Source organism: Pseudorca crassidens, chromosome 5 (assembly GCF_039906515.1).
Source record: "Pseudorca crassidens isolate mPseCra1 chromosome 5, mPseCra1.hap1, whole genome shotgun sequence".
NCBI lineage: Eukaryota > Metazoa > Chordata > Mammalia > Artiodactyla > Delphinidae > Pseudorca > Pseudorca crassidens.
The window spans coordinates 78,719,796-78,739,578 of record NC_090300.1 but is presented as its reverse complement, the minus strand read 5'-3'; the positions used below and the strand labels follow the sequence as shown (position 1 = coordinate 78,739,578).

The following is a 19,783-nucleotide window of genomic DNA, read 5'->3' as shown; positions in this document are numbered from 1 at the left end:
ACTGGAGATGCAGAAACAAGGAACTTGAAACTAAATGATGAAATACTGATACACTTTGGAAAAGAATTTGATGTTCTGATTTGGTTTTAGATTAACTACTTTAGGAAATATGTTAATTCGGATTCCAATTTAAGTAGTGCAATAGTTCTTTTCTTTAGGGAAAAAAACCTAAAAAGTTTCTATTTCAAAAAGTTAATGTTTGGGTTTAGAGCAATTTGGCATTCGACATGTTAGTGTGTTCTGTAATAGAACCAGGTAGACAATTTAATCCAGTTCAAGTTCCTAGAAGATACTGTCTTAAGCAACATGGCAACCATATCAACCATACCAAACTGGAAGAGAATGGGATCAGCCTTTTATTCAGGGAAAGAAAAAGAAACAATGAGAAGAAAATACAAGTCGAAAGCGGATGCCTGAAAAGGGAGATGGGAAAGCAAGACTATTTCTCATTCGTCTTTTAGCATGCTTGTGATTTTAAAAATTATGTTCACATATTCTGATGATATTTGATAAATTAATTTTAATATTTTTGAGAGCTTTAAACCTCCATTTCTTTAATTACTAGAGGAGTGAAACATTTTTCAATGTGTTTATTGACCATCTGTAGTTCTACTTAGTGAACTGCCCCTCATATTTCTGCCTATTTTTAAAAGGGTTGTTTAACATTATTTTCCCTAAGAGTTGAAGAGATTATTTTAATTAACACAAAAATAGCCACTGAAATCATCTTAAATTCCTAAAACATATGAAGTGTCCTTAGTAATCTGCCATGGTCTGAATGTGTCCCTGCCAAAATTCACATGTGGAAATCCTAACTGCTAAGGTAATGATATTAAGAGATGGGGCCTTTGAGAAGAGATCAGGTCATAAGGGTGTAACACCCTCATGAATGGGATCAGTGCCTTTATAAAAGAGACCCAAGGGACTTCCCTGGTGGTCCAGCAGTTAGGACTCCGGTGCTTTCACTGCCATGGGCAGGGGTTCAGTCACTGGTTGGGGAACTAAGATCCCCACAAGCCACGCAGTGAGGCCAGAAAACAAGAAAAAGAGAGAGACCCAAGAGAGCTCCCTTGGCCCTTTACAGCCATGTGAGAATACAATGTGAAGTCTGCGATCCAAAAGAGGATCCTTTCCTGACCATGCTGGCACCATAATCATGGACTTCCAACCTCTGGAACTGTGAGAAATAAATTTCTGTTGTTTATAAGCTATCCAGTTGGTGACATTTTGTTATAGCAGCCTGAACAGACTAAGTCATGAATCTACTACAAAAAATTCAGCAAGCAAATGGAAGGGGTCTGTTAGCAAGAAAGCAGTCTCTTGAATATACTAAAAATCATTGAGTTGTACACTTCAAATGGACACTACATCTCAATAAAGCTGTGAACAAAGGAACAAATGAACAAACGAACAAGCAATAAGGAAAGGAACAAAGGAAGGAAACCAGAAAAGAAAGAAATCTCTTCTGACTGCTCTAAGCAATAAGCACAATTCATTTCAAACAGTCAAAGGAAAAAGACTGGTCTCTTCTCTTACAAGCAGTCACTTCAAAGAAAATTTAGAGAATAACATGTTTGGAAATCTCAAGTTTGCTGTGAACACATATTTCTTATCCCAAAAGCATTACCGTAAATTTACAACATGGGAGGTACTCACCTAGATATACAAAAGGAGAGATTGGTAAAATGATAGAAATGAGCCAATAACTGAATACCTTTCTAACACCAAGATGATGTTATGGACCCACTGGCAATAACAGAGCCCTTTGGGCTGTCTTTCATCATACATGAATTAATTCAAATGTTCTTCCTTCACCACTTCTCTGGAGATATTTTACAAGATGTATAGATTGGGGACAGAGAGACAATCCACATAGTGAGGAAACTTAATAAAGCTATTTTGCCCAGAAGGGTACGAGACTCTTGATTATAGTATTTTTATCAAGTTGGCCTAACCAAAAAGCTAAAGAAATGCAGAAACAAAGACTTAAGATTCAGCATCTATCTTTACATGCAGAAAAGTCACCTACGTTGTTAAAAGGAAAATTAAATAATTGTTTATTTTTTGCAACTTCAAAACAACAGACTGTCAGTTTGAGAAAATGACTAATCTTCAGAATAGCCCACAACTTAAGGTGAAGTATCATCAAACGGAACTTTAATCTAAAAAATATTCTGACTTGGAAGTATGTCTTATGATGGCAAAAATCAACTTTAGTGAAGATTCTGGATGGAAGGGCACCCATGTGCTTTGCTCTGACCATCCTAGACTTCAGTGCTGAGCATGTATAAAACTCCTAAGCCAACTGGGAAGTGATCTCATCTTCAGGAATTAGAGCTGAAAGTGAAAGGAAGTGGGTTCAAGAGAGGGTCTTGCTCATTCCTAGGGCACTACATTCCAAAGCAAGCAGTTATTTATAGAGTACGCCCATGCTGGATTTCTCCAAGCTGCTCTAAGTTGCCCTTAGTCAAACAGAAATGGATTGCAGGGAAACTGCCTTGAATATCTGGCACAGGTGCAGTGCTTTTGTTACTTAAGCTTTATCTGCAGCACAGGTACAAAGTGGCTAGGCCTGCCAAAGGAACTGAGCTCTAAGCCTAAGGCCCTTTAACATGGTCTTAAACTTTCTGTTCCTCTTTTATCATTCAATCTGCACATTCCAGCCTGAGAACCCAGTATATCTCTGCTGTGCCACAAGTCTCCAGCCAGGTTGGCAGAAAATGGAAGTTTTTTCTAAAGTGGTCTTGCAGCAATCAAGTTGACAAGCTGAGACCTCTCTGATGGGGCAAGTTGGTAAAAGATTCTGTGTTCTCAGTGGCAAACAGGGATGGGTTGTCTTCATCCCCACTTCCTGCTGCTGCTAAAACTGGCCTTTTAGACAGCTGGAGGGATCACATGGGCAGAGGCAGTGCCCCTCCCTAAACTGGAACTTTGGCTTGGATCTCTTAGCTAACTCCTCAGGCAACCAGTGGCCAATGGATCTTTTTGGAAGGCTCCCTCATGTAATGACACAAACATCTGCCCCTTCTCCCCATGGTCTCAAGTTGCCACTGACCTGAAATGCCATCATTAACATATATTAAATCTTATAAGCTTGGGTATATTTTGGAGCTTTCTTACTCTGTTCCACTTCTGAGACTTTCTCAATGATATAATATGAATGAAAGTTGTTGAATGTCATGGGGGAGAAAAGTTAACCTATTTCCCTTTTTAAAAAGAGAACAAAGAATAGTGCTAAAAGCAGAGTGACATAATTTTTTTAAAATATATATTTTATATGTCATTTAAATGTATAAGCTTTTAAAAAATTACATAAAAACTGAGGTGGGAAAATGCAAAATGAAAAGGCTCCCTTGACTTTGCTCTTTTTTAAAAAAAAAAAAAACTGAGAACCTTAGGGAACTACCCTTTTCACTTCAACAGGAATGATTCCCTTCTATGTGTTCACATCCAGCTTTGACCTCTCATATGACCTCCAACTTCCTGCATATCACTCCTATTTGAAAGCCCTACTGTTACTTCAAACTAAACATGGCCCAAACTGCCTTCTCTTTTAATAAATCACATGTTCATCACAGCGCTTCAACTATTTTTTTGAAAGTCTGAAAACCATTCTTTCATATACTATGTCCCATTTTCTAGTTGTTTAAGGTAAAATGCAAATTCAGCTCCAGTTATTCCATCATGCTTTTGACCTAGCCGAAAGCAGAGGTCTCCAAATGACATGTGAATAAGAAGCAGCATGTTATAATGCCAAGAACATAGACTTCAGAGTCAGAACTATTTGGGTTCAAATTCTAGCTTTAACATTTGTAAATTTAAAATCCACAATGAGATACCACTTAACACCCATTAGGATGGCTATTATTAAAAAAACAAAACAAAACAAAAAAACCCACAGAAAACAGAAAGTAACAAGTGTTGGGAAGATGTACAGAAATTGCAAGTCCTGTGCATTGCTGGTGGGAATGTAAAATGGTGCAGCTGCTATGGAAAACAACATGGAGATTCGCCAAAAAGTTAAACACAGAATTACCATGTGATCCAGCAATTCTATTTCTGGGTATATACACAAAAGAATGAGAGCAGGAACTCCAACAGATATTTTGTACACCAATGCTCACAGCAACATTATTCACGATTAGCCAAAAGGTAGAAGTAACCCAAATGTCCACTGACAGATAACTGGATAAACAAAATGTGGTATATACATACAAGGGACTACAATTCAGCCCTAAAAAGCTAGGAATCCTGACACACGCTACATAGGTGAAACTTGAGGACATTATACTAAGTGAAATAAGCCCATCACAAAAGGACAAATATTGTATGATTCCACTTTCATAAGGTACCTGGAGTAGTCAAATTCATAGAGAGAGAAAGTAGAATAATGGTTGCCAAGGACTCAGGGCAGGGGGAAATGTGGAATTATTGTTTAATGGATACAGAGTTTTAGTCTGAGAAGATGCAAAAAGTTCTGAGACGAATGAAAGTGATAGCTGCATAACAATGTGCATGTATTTAATGCCACTGAACTGTATACTAAAAAATGTTTAAAATGGTAAATTTTATGTTATGTTTATTTTACCACAATAAAAAAAAAGGTTTAATACCCTGCCCTACAACTACCAATTCCACACAGTATTTAAGATAGCTGGCTTTGCTACTTATTGAGTGCTTGTCTGACCTTCGGCTGGTTATTTAAACTCTCCAAGGTCCCAGAGGACTTTTGAGAATCCTGAACAGGCACCTAATACAAATCTCTTTGCCGTCTCCAAACCACCCTAAAAGCCTCACCACTGCAAGTATGCATAAGGCAAGTGGACAAATGATCCTAACTTCTGAGGCATTTGGAGGCTGCAATTTGGACAGATGTTAACTCCTCCTACCCCTTAAAAAGGAGAAGAAAGTCATTAGACTTTTAGAAAAAACATGGTAAATCTTTCTCTAACATGTTTCCCAGCCATATTTGTACTGAAGTAATATCAGAATATAAAATTATCAGCCCCATTTCTGGTCTCTTGGGAGAGAGATGTGACAGAATAATCACACTTACCTGTACTGCCACCCAGTGACAAGGTTGGTGTACTTCATTAAATAGCCATACACACTTTCCATGTGATCACTGTTTCAAAAATATCAGAAAGGGCCAAAGTCAGTGAAAATTAGAAGAAATTCCAGGAAGTTAACTGTACAGTTTAAAAAATAGCTGTAGGGACTTGCCTGGTGGCACAGTGGTTAAGAATCTGCCAGACAATGCAGGGGACATGGGTTTGAGCCCTGGTCTGGGAAGATCCCACATGCCATGGAGCAACTAAGCACGTGCGCCACAACTACTGAGCCTACGCTCTAGAGTCCGTGAGCCACAGCTACTGGGCCTCAGCGCCACAACTACTGAAGCCCACGTGCTTAGAGCCCATGCTCTGCAACAAGAGAAGCCACTGCAATGAGAAGCCCACGCACTGCAACCAAGAGTAGCCCCCGCTCACCGCAACTAGAGAAAGCCTGCGCGCAGCAACGAAGACCCAATGCAGCCAAAAGTAAATAAATAAATTAATTAATTAAAGAAAAAAAGCTGTAGACACATACTTTTCTACAAATACTTCAAACTTACTTCAGAAGTAAAATTTATAGGTTAACAAATAGAGCTATTTAATCCCCCATATTTCATACCCATAGGACTTTACCAGAGTTCTTCAAAGCAAGTGTAATCCCCCATAAATCACTATACAATATTCATATATAAAGTCATTATATACGTATAAAATTACATAAATATGAAACAAATCTACTATACATATAATTATAAATAAAAATATTTTATAACTTAATTCAATACTAAACAAAGAAAATCCAGTTTTATGGTTCTAGAATAAACTAAAGAAGGTTTCCAGGTTGAATAGTTCTTCCTCAATCTGGTGGGACATGTTATGTCTTTGATTCTTTGGGCTTTCAAAATGAAGATCCTGTTTTTGATGAGTATGACACCTCACTCCCACTCCCCCACCCCAGATAGGCATGTGGCAAAGTGCTCATTGCAAGTCTTACCACTGGAAAGATTTATTTGGGACCTGTATCGTTAGCCTTACTGAAAGTGAGTTTCTTTACCTCCTGCCCCCTTTTTCTATTTATCAGAAATGTTCTGTTACAGTGGTTCATAGAAAATGCAGTATCTTATTGATACTTTGTTTCCAATATTTTAAGGTTCCTTATACTTATGAAAAGATATTAAAGCTTCACCTACATTGATGTATCTTTTTGATATATGGGCTTCATTTTTCATTTTGTAACTTACATTAAGAATTCTTTTTAAACTCATCTAAAGTTTTAACTTTAAACTATAAGATGCAAACGATATTAAACATTTATTTTCTCTACTATCCCTGAATCACAGAGCTTACTTGGTAAAATTTCAGCTAACAAGCATCTAGGAAATGGAAAGTATAAGACAACTGGCAACCTTTAAAACATGGATATCAAAAGCAAAATCAAGAGAGAGCTGACACAACCAACAGAATAAAAATTTTTTAAGACTTAGGTTGATCTGAATGACAAATGAAAAGAGATGAAGATAAAGATACTCTCTTACACAAACACACAACAAATGCCCAAACTGACTATAAGATTCTAGTAGCTATTATTACTGGAGAGCAAGTAGGAGAATGCCTCAGGGATAAACTCAATGTTGGGTGCCCTTCTAATCTCATTTCTTCAAAGTGCTTGGAAGTTGGGTGCCCTTCTAATCTCATTTCTTAAAAGTGCTTGGAAATAAAGAACTGATCCCATGACTGAGTATATGTTACTTTTTTTTCTGTATTTTTCTTCCATTCTAAGGCTAGCAAACAACACTGTTTACTAATATTAAGTGAAACGGCTCATGTCCTTTTGGTTTCATACAGTCACTAATCTCAAGAAGACAAAGGCTGTCAACCTCTAAACTGCCAACCCAAAGTTATGATAATGATACATGTATTCTGTCATGTTAAAACTGACAGTACCATTTGAATTCTCATTTCAGTAATTTCTAAAACCCCCATCTAGAGGAAGATTCTTCTCTAGAAACCCAACTCATTGGATTTTTGCCCTACTTCCAGCCCTATGTCACAGCAAAGCTATTTCTTTCAGTTCCACTGGTACTTGAAAAGGCAGAGATTTCTAGTCTGGCACTCATGTTTTCCCCAGGCTTCAGGCTTAAACAGCTTTTGGGGGCCAGAGGAATCCCAATGCCCCTGGACTCTGCCCAAAAATAATTTCCCAAAGAGTTCCTCATCTGTTTTAGATATTTAACATAGAGCTTAGCTGTCTTGAACTGTTCTTGTCCTCAAAACTTATTCCTTCACTTATATATGGAATCTAAAAATAAAAACAAAAAACCCCCAAAACTCATAGAACAGATTAGTGGCTGCCAGTGGTGGGGGTGGGAGGTGAACAAAATGGGTGAAGGTGATCAAAAGACACAAACTTGCAGTTATAAAATAAGTCAGTCCTGGGAATGTTATTTATAGCATGGTGACTATAGTTGATAATATTGTATATTTGAAAGTTGCTAAGAGAATAGATCTTAAAAGTTCTCATCATAAGAAAAACAAAGTGTAACTGTGTAGTGATGAATGTTTTTTAAAATTTTTATTTATCTTTTATTTATTTGTTTTCGGCTACGTTGGGTCTTCATTGCTGTGCACAGGCTTTCTATAGTTGCGGCGAGCAGAGGCTATTCTTCGTTGCAGTGTGCGGCCCTCTCACTGCAGTGGCTTCTCTTGTTGCAGAGCACGGGCTCTAGGTGCGCAGGCTTCAGTAGCTGTGGCACGTGGTCTTGGTAGTTGTGGCTCGTGAGCTCTAGAGCGCAGGCTCAGTAGTTGTGGCGCATGGGCTTAGTTGCTCCACGGCATGTGGGATCTTCCGGGACCAGGGCTCGAACCCGTGTCCTCTGCATTGGCAGGCGGATTCTTAACCACTGCGCCACCAGAGAAGCCCAGTGATGCATGTTAACTAGACTTATTGTGATCATTTTGCAACATATAAAAAAAATTATATTGTGCACCTAAAACTAATGTTATATATCAATAATATCTAAATTTTTAAAAAACCTTATTCTTGGTCTATTTTGTCCTGTAGCTTCATAACCTGAATATTTATTTACACTCTGTACCAATCCACAAAAGGCCTAGGGTGCCACATAACCTAAATTAAATATTTCCCCAAAGTACCCAGATATTCCATAATTCAGCATTTTTAATTTTCCCCTTTAATCTAGGTTCTCTACACCAAGCTTTCATTCCTAGATAAGAATCATTTCATAGCTATTAGCATGCTATAAAAACATTACAACTCAGCTATAGTTCAATTCCTCTGGTTCTAGGACTGTATATATTCTTCAAATGGATATGTGAACTGTGCAGAGAATGTTTATTAAACTTCAAATAAACTATCTACAACTGAGAAAAACAAAATCTTCATTTCAAAGCAATCAAAGATTATGCCTCATGTCCCTTATTTTTGTTTAGTCCCTCATATTATTAAAGGTATTCCTCATTTTGGTCATATCTAAGTTATTTATATCAGTCATTTAATGACTATCAATGAATTTTTAAGAGTATAATTTCAGTAGTATCATTCATTAAATAAAATGAACGTGTATCCTCATATTCCACAGTACAGTAATGTTTTATGTTTAATTTTTAGTGTTTTAATATTTTTGATACTTGCATCTAAAGAGTTAACCTTCTCACAAAAATCACAAGAGGGATACTGACATGGTTCATTTGGTAGTAGCATAAAGCCAGCTTCAAAAGAAACAAATTCAAATATGTACTTATAAACTGCTGGCCTGCTTTTACTACAGAAAACAGACATCTGAGGTTACAAAGAACCAACTGAAGAGCAATCCATTCTTGGAACAGCTGGTTGCACTGTCCCTCTCTCATCCTTCCCCTTCTCTAGTCAGTGCAACCAGCTGATGTGGAACCACTGTGCCATCTGGTGGCCAGCATAAAAAGCTCTGTGAGTGAACATCTTTCGTTCCCTCTCCTTTCTTCTCTCTACTTCCTTATAGTTATTATGTAGTACTTCTAACACTCATGCTTTGCTCCTATTTAAAATGTGTAAATTCAATAGAAGATTTACCTGTTAATATGAATAAAACCTAGTTGTTAAAGTGGGAATATACCATATATCTGATTATATCATACTAATATTCTGTGTTCTATGAATTAGAGATGACGGTCCAAAAGACTAATACACAGAAAAATAAGCTATGAAAAAGCTAATTTCTTCTTCAGTCCTTCAGCAACTCCACCACTCAACAAATTGCGTATATTCTGATCTTGTTAACATTTTATTGAAATTAGCGGTAGAAACTGATAGTCTATAAATACAGTTGATTAACTGAACTATACGCCAAGTGGCATTATTCTGTTTAATTTGAGGTTCATCACCTCCTAGGTATCTTAACAGTGACTGCTTCAATTCCTAACTCTTCATTACTATAACACACATTTCTTAACCCTTCTTTATCAGACTTAAGGAAGATATGCAGAAGCTTTTAAAATTAAACTACTTTTTCACCAACATTGAATTCAGTTAAAAACGTCTGTTTCCATGGTTAGACCCCGGTAGACTAAACCCTGTATTTTGAGAACAGAGGTTCCAATCAATATTATATGTAGAGAAACGGCAAGAACCTTGGAAGCCACAGAGACTGTTCTATTCTTCACTGATTTTCTTTCTTCATTTATTTTTAAATGTTAAGCATTTATTTGTATTTTAATAAAAACAAAATTAAATAATATATAAAATTAAATATGTGAAAATTAAACATAGTTTTAAAATGAAAAAATAAAATAAAATTAAGCCACTTTTTTTTAACAGTTTCACATCCTTTTATTTCAGTTCAACACTATTGCTCAGTACCTTCTAAATGAAAAGCACTCTGAAAATCCACAGAAAAGGATGGGGAAGTAAAAAAGGCGATTCCTCTCCATCCCAAATCCATTACCTAATATAAAAAAAATGTACCTCCTTGAAGAAAAAGACAATGACCCACTGGGACTCTCTGCTTTTAGCTGTCATACAAATGAAAAGGGTAGTTTTTCATTTGTAGAAAGGGTAGAATCCTGTGTTAAAGACACAGGATTCATTAAACAAAGACACAGGATTCAATAGTGATTAGGTTGAAACGATGGACGGGACTTGACTTATCAGATGTGGAATGAGAGTGAGAGAGAAGGGACAAGGGGAACACCCAGATTTCCAGCTGGCACAACTGTGTAGATACGAACAAACGCCTTTATGGGGATCATAAAGGAAGTTTTGGATTTGTTCCAATTTAACATGTTGAATTTAAGGGACCTGTGGGACATAACACAGGGAGATATGCAATAAGGTAGCACAATTTGGACTGAACATACAGATTTTGGTAGTGATCAGCATATAAGCATGTAACTGGTATTTGAAACGATGAGAGTAAAGAAAATCACCTAGGAAATATTATAAAATGACAAGAGAAGGGACAGAGTCTAAGAGAGAACCCTAAGGAAAAGTTTTAAAGCAAGAGGAGTACAGAGAGGAGATAAGTAGATAAGTGGTAGAAAGAAAATCAGGAATATTTCAAGTAAGTTTTTGGTCAAGAATGTTTAATACTATTGAGGGGTGAAGGAAGATGAAGATTGAGAAGTTTCTATTAGAGTTAACAACCAAGGGAATCCCCTGGCAGTCCAGAGGTTGGGACTCAGTGCTTTCACTGCTGTGGCCCCTAGGACCCCACAAGCCGTGAGGCACAGCCAAAAAAAAAAAAAAAAAAAAGATTTAACAACCAAGAGATAACAGTTCCAATTTAATGATGAAGGCAGAGCCAGATGGCAATAACTGAAGAGAGACTGGGAGAAAGAGAAGTGGTTAAGGTGATATTATGGGCTTAAGGCAACGGTAGCTGTAAGTGCCTGACAGGCAGGATATAGTAACGAGAAAAAGGCTCACCACAACTCAGGAGAGTGATAGAGGGAAATGGGGGAGAGGTGGGCTCCAGAGACCAGGTAGAGGAATTAGAGATGGATACCTTAAGGCATTTAATTACAGGCAGAAATTTATGCAAGCTGTAGTAAAGGAGGTGCCAGTCAAGCCACAGTTCAAAATTCCTACTTTCTACTAGGCAAGAACTATCCTCCAAAAAGGCTTAGTTTTGGTTCATTACCTTGTAACATAAATAGCATGAAGGGAGGGAGCAGTCTGCTTAGCTGAGGAAAAAGCAACTGACAACAGATGGGAATGACTGCAACACATGTACCTCCTGGCGTTGTAAAAAGATATTCCACAGAGCAGTGACTGCTTCTTACTCATCCTAGCAGTCCACGCAGCACCTAGTGTATAGCCTGGGATATAAACAGGTGCTCAATACATCTCCACTGAATGAATTAGGCAATGGGAAGACAGAAGCAGAATTTTTCTATAAAACCACAAGACAACTGAGTAGCCTGCAAAAAAAACCAAAACAACAAAAAAACAAAAAACAGCAACAACAACTCAATTCACAGCCTGTATACTCAAATAAATCCCAGCTAAAACTAATTCTAATTTCAACTGTGTCTTAATCTATACCAAAAAGTATACAAGTCAAGGGAGACTCCCTCCCTTCTGCTAAGAGTCTTAAAAATGTTAATGCTCTTTGGTCCAAGAACTTCACTTCTAGGTATCCAGACAGACGATTAGAAATGTAGACAAACATAATATGCAAACATGTCCAATGTAGCACTATTTATAATAGTAAAAAAAATTAAGTGGAGAGACAAGGAAATGAATGGAGAGGAAAGGAAGAAAAACAAATAAGCTAAATGAATGGCATTAAGAAAATGATTAAGAAATATGATAGAATGGTATTCACCAATTAAAATGTTTATGAGTTTCTAACAACATAGGGAAACGCTTATTAATAGCACTAAAAGTACAGGTTACAGAATTTTATATAGTGTGTAAAATATATGCACAGAACAAAAGTACACAAAACAGTTAACTGTGGTTATCACTGGATGGAAGAATTATGAATGATTTAATTTGCTCCCTTTACTGTTTCACATTTTCCAATTTTAATATATTATTTTTATAATCAAAACATTTTTTAAATGTTCAATTACATTGACTAGGTGGGACAGTCCAGGCACAGAGCTATTTACACTTATTAATAGGTATGGATTAAATTTTTTAAAACTTTCCCATGTGACTATATGAGCATTGCTCTTTTGGGATGTAGAACTGTGTTTTCTAAAAACCCTTACTTCTCAAATTAGGTTACACATATCCAAAACTGGGCTAGATGGCTAGGAGAACAGGGTAAAACTAGACTATCTTTCTAAAGCAAATTTACTTGACTATAAGAAGTTAAAGGCTTTTTAATGTCAAAACTCACATAAATGTTAAGAAACTTGCTCCCTCCTCACATATTTCCATGAGGAGGACTTCTCCAGAGAGCTCCTGTCCTTCTCTCCCCAGCCTTCCCCTCACTCTTTCCATAGCTGGGTATGAATGAATGGCTCAGCCCGTTCTGGGCTCTCTTCTTTGTATCTGCCTGCCTACCCAGAGAAGATATTTTCATCTGCTCTGATGGAAATAAGACCTGAGTATTCCAAGCTGCTTGTGACGAGGTAGATAGGCATGACTAATTACAGGGTGAAATATTAGCTAACCTATTTAACCCATGTTAAAGGCACTTTCTTCAGTGAGTTTTTCCAGTAATAAAACAATTTCTTCACACCCATTAGTATGGCTATTATCAAAACCAAAACCAAACAAAACAAAACAAAACAGAAAATAACAAGTGTTGGTAAAGATGTAGAGAAATTAGAACTCTTGTGTATTGCCGGTGCAACTGTAAAATGGTGCTGCCACTGTGGAGAACAGCATCATGGTTCCTCAAAAAGTTAAACATAGAACTACTATATGATCCAGCAATTCCAATTCTGGGTATATACACAAAAGAATGAAAGCAAGAACTCCAACAGATAAAAATGTTCACAGAAACATTATTCACAACAGCCAAAAGGTAGAAACAACACTGGATAGTCCCATGTAAATCAATGAAGCTAGAACACACCCTCACACCATACACACAAATAAACTCAAAATGGCTTAAAGACTTAAATATAACACAAGACACCATAAAACTCCTAGAAGAGAACATAGGCTAAACATTCTGATATAAATTATACCAATGTTTCCTTAGGTCAGTCTCCCAAGGCAACAGAAATAAAAGCAAAAACAAACAAATGGGACCTAATCAAACTTACAAGCTTTTGCACAGCAAAGGAAACCATAAGCAGACTGCTCCCTCCCTTCATGCTATTTATGTTACAAGGTAAGGAACCCAAACTAAGCCTTTTTGGAGGATAGTTCTTGACTAGTAGACAACCTACGGACTGGGAGAAAATACTTGCAAATGACACAAATGACGAGGGCTTAATTTCCAAAATATACAAACAGCTCCTACAATTCAATAACAAAGAAATAAACAACCCAATCAAAAAATGGGCAGAAGACCTAAAAAGACATTTGTCCAAAGAAAACATACAGATGGCCAATAAGCACATGAAAAGATGCTCATCATCGCTAATTATTAGAGAAATGCAAATCAAAACACCACTTCATACCAGTCAGAACGGACATCAGCAAAAAGTCTACAAATAATAAATGCTGAAGAGGGTGTGGAGAAAAGGGAACCCTTTTACACTGTTAGTGGGAATGTAAATTGGTGCTGCCACTATGGAAAACAGTACAGTGGTTCCTCAAAAAACTAAAAATAGAGTTGTCATATGATCCAGCAATCCCACTCCTGGGCATATATCCAGAGAAAACTATAATTCGAAAAGATACATGCACCCCTTATGTTCTCTTTCTCAACTGGTCCTGAACTCATGATATTATTTATAGACCTCTGAAAAACCCAATAACAAATATATTACAGAGTAGAATATAAAATCCTCATGAATTTTGAAGATACTACAGATAACTCCCAAGAAAGTGATATCAGCCATGGACTGCTTTAAATCACAAACTGCATCCACTGGGGGTACCTACTGTCTTATGCAGTTAAGAGAGATTTCATGAAGAAAGTTCGAGAAGCACAGCTGTAAAATGGTTGCCTATACAGACCAAAAACAGAAGAAGTCCAATATATAATCTGATTGTTACAGACAACTAAATTTGAGAAATCTCTCATGCAGATAATTGGCCATGTGAAGATGGGACAGAAGAAACTTCTACATGGAAAAGCAGAAAGTCAATTCTAACGCTTCCAGAAAGTTAGGAAGTGGTTTATTATAATGGGAAAAGCATGAGCTTAACACACACACAGGTTTGAATCCCAGTGTGACTTTACGCAAGTAACACATCCGGTCCTATGTGTCTTTATCTGTAAATGCGGATAAGAACATCTAACTTCAGATTTATAATGAGGAAATAGGAAGAGATAATATATTTCAACCCAAATATATTTGAAGTATCTTTCAACATGGTAAATGCTCAGCAAGTATTGGTTTTCTCCCACTCCAGGGAGTCGATTCCTCTGTGGGGAAAGGGCTCATTTTCTAGATCAGTTCTTTAGATCTCTCTTACCTTGTCAGCCTGACATTTTCAAGTCAGAATGATGGGACCTAAAAAGCCCTGAGTCTCCCACTTCTTTATTTAAAAAAATAATTATTGTATTTTTCCAGTAAGTATTTTGTCAAGAACTATGAAGGGTCTGAGATGTCACCTATTTGTAAGCTAACAAGTTAGCTTGCCAGTTTCACGGATGCTGGCAGGATACATGAAACTCGTAAGTCAGAGACAAAAGACTTCAGTAGTCACAGCAATATCAGCAGACAGATCATAAGCCCAATCACACAGGGCAATGCAGAGAGGGCAGGAGATGCCTGCACATGTGGTAGGTTGTGGTACAGAAAAGGAACCCTGAGTGTAGGGAACCCAAATCTTTTAAGGACAGTAAGTCTACCTGACCTCCATGGCAAGGAGACATTATGTTTATTATATCGGACAGTAAACAAACTTGACTTTTGCCCAGGAGGGAAATACTATCTCTAACCTTCAAGACTGTTTGCTATACAAATATTTTGGAAAAAAACAGTAAAGAACAAAGGAGAGTCAGTACCTCTGCTAACAACACAGGCAGAAACATGAGAGACCCATTAAGAACTGTCTCCTAATGAGTATTACATACATATACTGAAAAGTTTCTTTCCTTTTTTTCCAATAAATTTATTTATTTATTTATTTTGGCTGCATTGGGTCTGAGTTGCTGTGCATGGATTTTCTCTCGTTGCAGCAAGTGGAGGCTACTCTTCGTTGTGGTGCACAGGCTTCTCACTGCGGTGGCTTCTCTTGTTGCAGAGCACAGGCTCTAGGTGCACAGGCTTCAGCAGTTGTGGCATGCAGGCTCAGTGGTTGTGGCTCGCAGGCTCTAGGCACGCGGGCTTCAGTAATTGTGGTGCACGGGCTTAGTTGCCAGGGAAGTCCCTACAGTCAAAAGTTTCTTATCCAACCTTGTCTTCCAGCCACCAGTTCCCCTCCTCAGAGACAAGCACTTCTCTCAACTTTTTATGTATCTCTTCAGAGATATTCTATGTACCTACAAGTGTGGACGTGCGCACACGAGCACACACACACACATTTTTTTTTTAATGGTTGTGATTAGGGACTTCCCTGGTGGTCCAGTGGCTAAGACTCCGTGCTCCCAAAGCAGGGGGCCCAGGTTTGATACCTGGTCAGGGAACTAGATCGCACATGCCGCAGTAAGAGTTCACATGCCTCAACTGAAGATCCTACACGCTTCAACAAAGATCCCACGTGCTGCAACTAAGACCCGGGTCAGCCAAAAAAAAAAAAATGGTTGAGATTACATACACTGTACCTTGCTTTTTTCAGTTTTCTTAGGGATGATTTCATTTTGGTCTAATTCATTCTAGCATCTGCATAGTAATCCACTGCAAAGCAGTATTACTAGTCCCCCTAGTGATGGACATTTGCTTCCAGGCTTTTATTATTACAAACAATACTGTAACAAAACAAGTTACACATATATCTTTGAGTACATCTGTGAAAAATGAAATTGCTAGGTGAAAAGTACATGCATTTTTAATATTTATAGATATTGCCAACCTGCTCTCCAAAGGCTACAACTAATATAACTCCCACCTTTCAATATAAAAAAAGGGCCAGTTTTCTCATACCAGCCTATAGGACCATTGTTGGCCAACAAAAATAGGGTGAATTTTTACCTATAAACAGGACTTCCAGACATTACTAGTGGACTTTTCAATACCGCTTATGTTCAAAATTAAGTTTCTAAAGCTTAAGTGTGAGGTAGTGTTATACTGTGGAATGCACACCTAAAAGGGATGGATAAAGGACCTAGTTCTGACTTTCCCACTGACTAACACCATGAATGAGGCTGACCAAATCACTTAATTTCTCTGGGCCTCAGTTTTCTCATGCTTTAGTTAGATGACCTTTTAAATCTAAAATGTGTGTACATTACTCATTACTCAAAATTCTAAAGGTTTTTTTCTCAAAAGAAAATTATTTCAAAAGGAAAGTTTGCAAATAAGAACAACATCATATTTCACATTTAAAATTTTTAGAGAAAAGTAGGACATTTTTTCTTGTTCACATAGCAGCATTTACTTATCCCCCATATACTCTCAGAAGGTCTTCGCAGTAAGCCATTTCAATGAGACCAAGACAGCACAGACCAAGCGAACAGCAGGGTACTAAAGTCCACTGCCACCCTCCCTATCTGTATGTCTGTTTTCTCTTTCTCTTTTTGTATGTACCTCTCTCTGGTTTTAAACCATACTTGGTTCCAAAAACACATTTAGAGTAACATTTAATTTCTGTATAATTCAAGAAAGAATGTTTTCTTCCCTTGTGCTAATTCTTTCAAAATTGAAAGTATAAAGAAAAAGCAGAAAACCATTTCCCTTCCTCCACATTTGAATAAAAAAGGGTGAAAAAAGGTGACAATCACACAAGAAGCACCAAGCAATGTTTATTTTCATATATATATACATATATATATATAACCTGACTAAAGAGTTGATTCTTCTTTTGAAAATTTTACACTTATTGCCTAAGTAACAACAAATTCAAACGCTCAAGTTTTTTTCCTTAAAGAACCTATAAATATTAATTATTCAAAAAACAACACAAAATTTTAAAAGTTCATTCTACTACTTAAATAAAAGAAAAATCTGGGCATTCCCTGGCAGTTCAGTGGTTAGGACTCTGCGCTCTCACTGCCAAGGGCCCAGGCTCGACCCCTGGTCAGGGATCTAAGATCCTGCATGTTGCCTGGTACAACCAAAAAGCTAAATAAATAATCTTTTTAAATAATAGTTTCATCGTAATTTTTGGTGGAGATACACACACATATATATATATAATCTTCAAACTCTCTATTACTACTAGGAAGTGGATTACCTCCCAATTACAAATCTGTATAATCAAATGATTCCATATCTTATATAACTATAAAATCACATGAAATTTTAAAAATATGACTTCAAAACATACAATGTATACTCTAAGATGAAGCCATGTCTCTGAGCTACCAAGAGTATAATAAGAAAAAAAATTTTAAAGGCATAAGTATATTTTGTATAGACTTTTCCCAATTGCTGATTTAAACTAATTCATGACTTACCATGATAGCAAAACAGGATAAAATCCCACTCAGAGGCCGTCGCTCTCCAACACCAGTGCCAGCTCTAGCTTGTTGAGCACCAGCCAAAGGAGAAGGTGGGTAAGTAAGAGGTCTCTATACCATGGCTCATACAAAGCTGCCTGCCTGCAAATCCAGCAGTGGTAAAGCACCCAGGAAGCAGGGCTACAAAAGCCGCTCGCAAGAGTGCGCCCTCTACTGGAGGTGTGAAGAAACCTCATCGTTACAAGCCTGGTACCGTGGCACTCAGTGAAATCAGACATTATCTGATGTCCAGTGAACTTCTGATGGGCAAACTTCCCTTCCAGCCTCTGGTGCGGGAAATTGCTCAGGACTTCAAAGCAGATCTGCACTTCCAGAGTGCAGCTACTGGTGCTTTGCAGGAGGCAAGTTAGGCCTATCTGGTTGGCCTTTTTGGAAACACAAACCTGTGTGCTATCCATGCCATAACGATTATGCCAAAAGACATCCAGGGCTTCCCTGGTGGCACAGTGGTTAAGAATCCACCTGCCAATGCAGGGGACATGGGTTCGAGCCCTGGTCCGGGAAGATCCCACATGCCCGGGAGCAACTAAGCCCGTGTGCCACAACTACTGAGCCTGCGCTCTAGAGCCTGTGAGCCACAACTACAGAACCTTGCGTGCATAGAGCCCATGCTCCGCAACAAGAGAAGCCACTGCAATGAGAAGCCCGCTCACAGCAAGGAAGACCCAACACAGTCAAAAATAAAATAAATTTATTTAAAAAAAAAAACTTAGCTGTTAATTGCAGAAAGGATTTATTCATTAAAAAAAAAAAAAGACATCCAGCTAGCATGCCGCATATATGGAGAATACATGCTTAAGAATTCACTATGATGGGAAACCTTTCATTCTTCTAAAAAAAAGAAATCTTCTTCTTCCTGTCACTGGTAGTTCTGAACATTAGATATTTTTTTCCCATGGGGTCCAAAGGTACTTAAGTATATGATTGCTAGTGGAAAAATAGGGGACAGTAATCAGGTATTGGCAGTTTTTCCATTTTCATTTGTGTGTGATTTTTTTTAATGATTTAATTTTATTTATTTCTGGCTGCATTGGGTCTTCGTTGCTGCACACAGGCTTTCTCTATTTGTGGCGACCAGGGGGGCTACTCTTTGTTGTGGTGGGCGGGCTTCTCCTTGCAGTGGCTTCTGTTGTGGAGCATGGGCTCTAGGCGTGTGGCCTTCAGTAGTTGTGGCACATGGGCACTAGAGTACAGGCTCAGTAGTTGTGGCACGAGGGCTCAATAGTCGTGGCTGACGGGCTCTAGAATGCAGGCTCAGTAGTTGCAGCGCATGGGCTTAGTTGCCCCACTGCATGTGGGATCTTCCCAGACCAGGGCTCGAACCCATGTACCCTGCATTGGCAGGCGGATTCTCATCCACTGAGCCACCAGGGAAGTCCCTGAATTTTTAATATAAATGTGGGGACATAAAAATGCAACTCAGAATGTTTCAGTGAACAAGTTTCAGCAGTTCAACTTTATTATAATCATAAATAAACCTGTTAAATTTTTCTGCAAAAAAAATCTCATTCAGAATTTAATACTAAAACCTCACTCATAATAAAAAAAAAGAATCAAAATAAAACTACACTGAAGTACCATTTTTTTTTTTTTCTTGTTGAATTTACTTTTTATTCCTTATCAGAGTAACTTTGATTACAATGTTGTATTTGTTCTAGGTGTACAGAATCTGGTTCATTCATACGTATACATATATCTAAACAGGTTTAGATTATTTCCCAGGTTGGTTATTAGAGAGAGTTGAGTAGACCTCCCTTGGCATCCAGTAGGTCCTTCTTGATTATATATTTTATATGAATTATTAAATGCATGTTAACCCCAACATCCTAATTTCTCCATTCCTTTCACCTTTTTCAAAGTCTGTATGGGTCATTCTCAGTGGAAATATGCTCATGGGTATCAGTTTTTAGATTACACTAGTAAATGACATCATCGGATATTTGTCTTTCTGTGACTTACTTTACATAGTATGATTACCCCCAGGTTCATCAGTGGTGCTGCAAAAGGCATTGTTTCATCTTTTCCATGGCTAATATT

The 19,783-nt window shown here is 37.7% G+C and overlaps 1 protein-coding gene across 2 annotated transcripts in view; it reads right to left on the bottom strand.

Annotated features, from left to right (window-relative positions):
* OSBPL11 (oxysterol binding protein like 11) overlaps positions 1–19,783 on the bottom strand; it is a 103,647-nt gene that overhangs the window by 68,455 nt on the left and 15,409 nt on the right. For both annotated transcript variants that reach the window (XM_067738628.1, XM_067738627.1), the window contains exon 2: positions 5,057–5,125. In XM_067738628.1, coding sequence (XP_067594729.1) covers positions 5,057–5,125 — 69 coding nt within the window. The remainder of the gene's footprint in view (positions 1–5,056; positions 5,126–19,783) is intronic.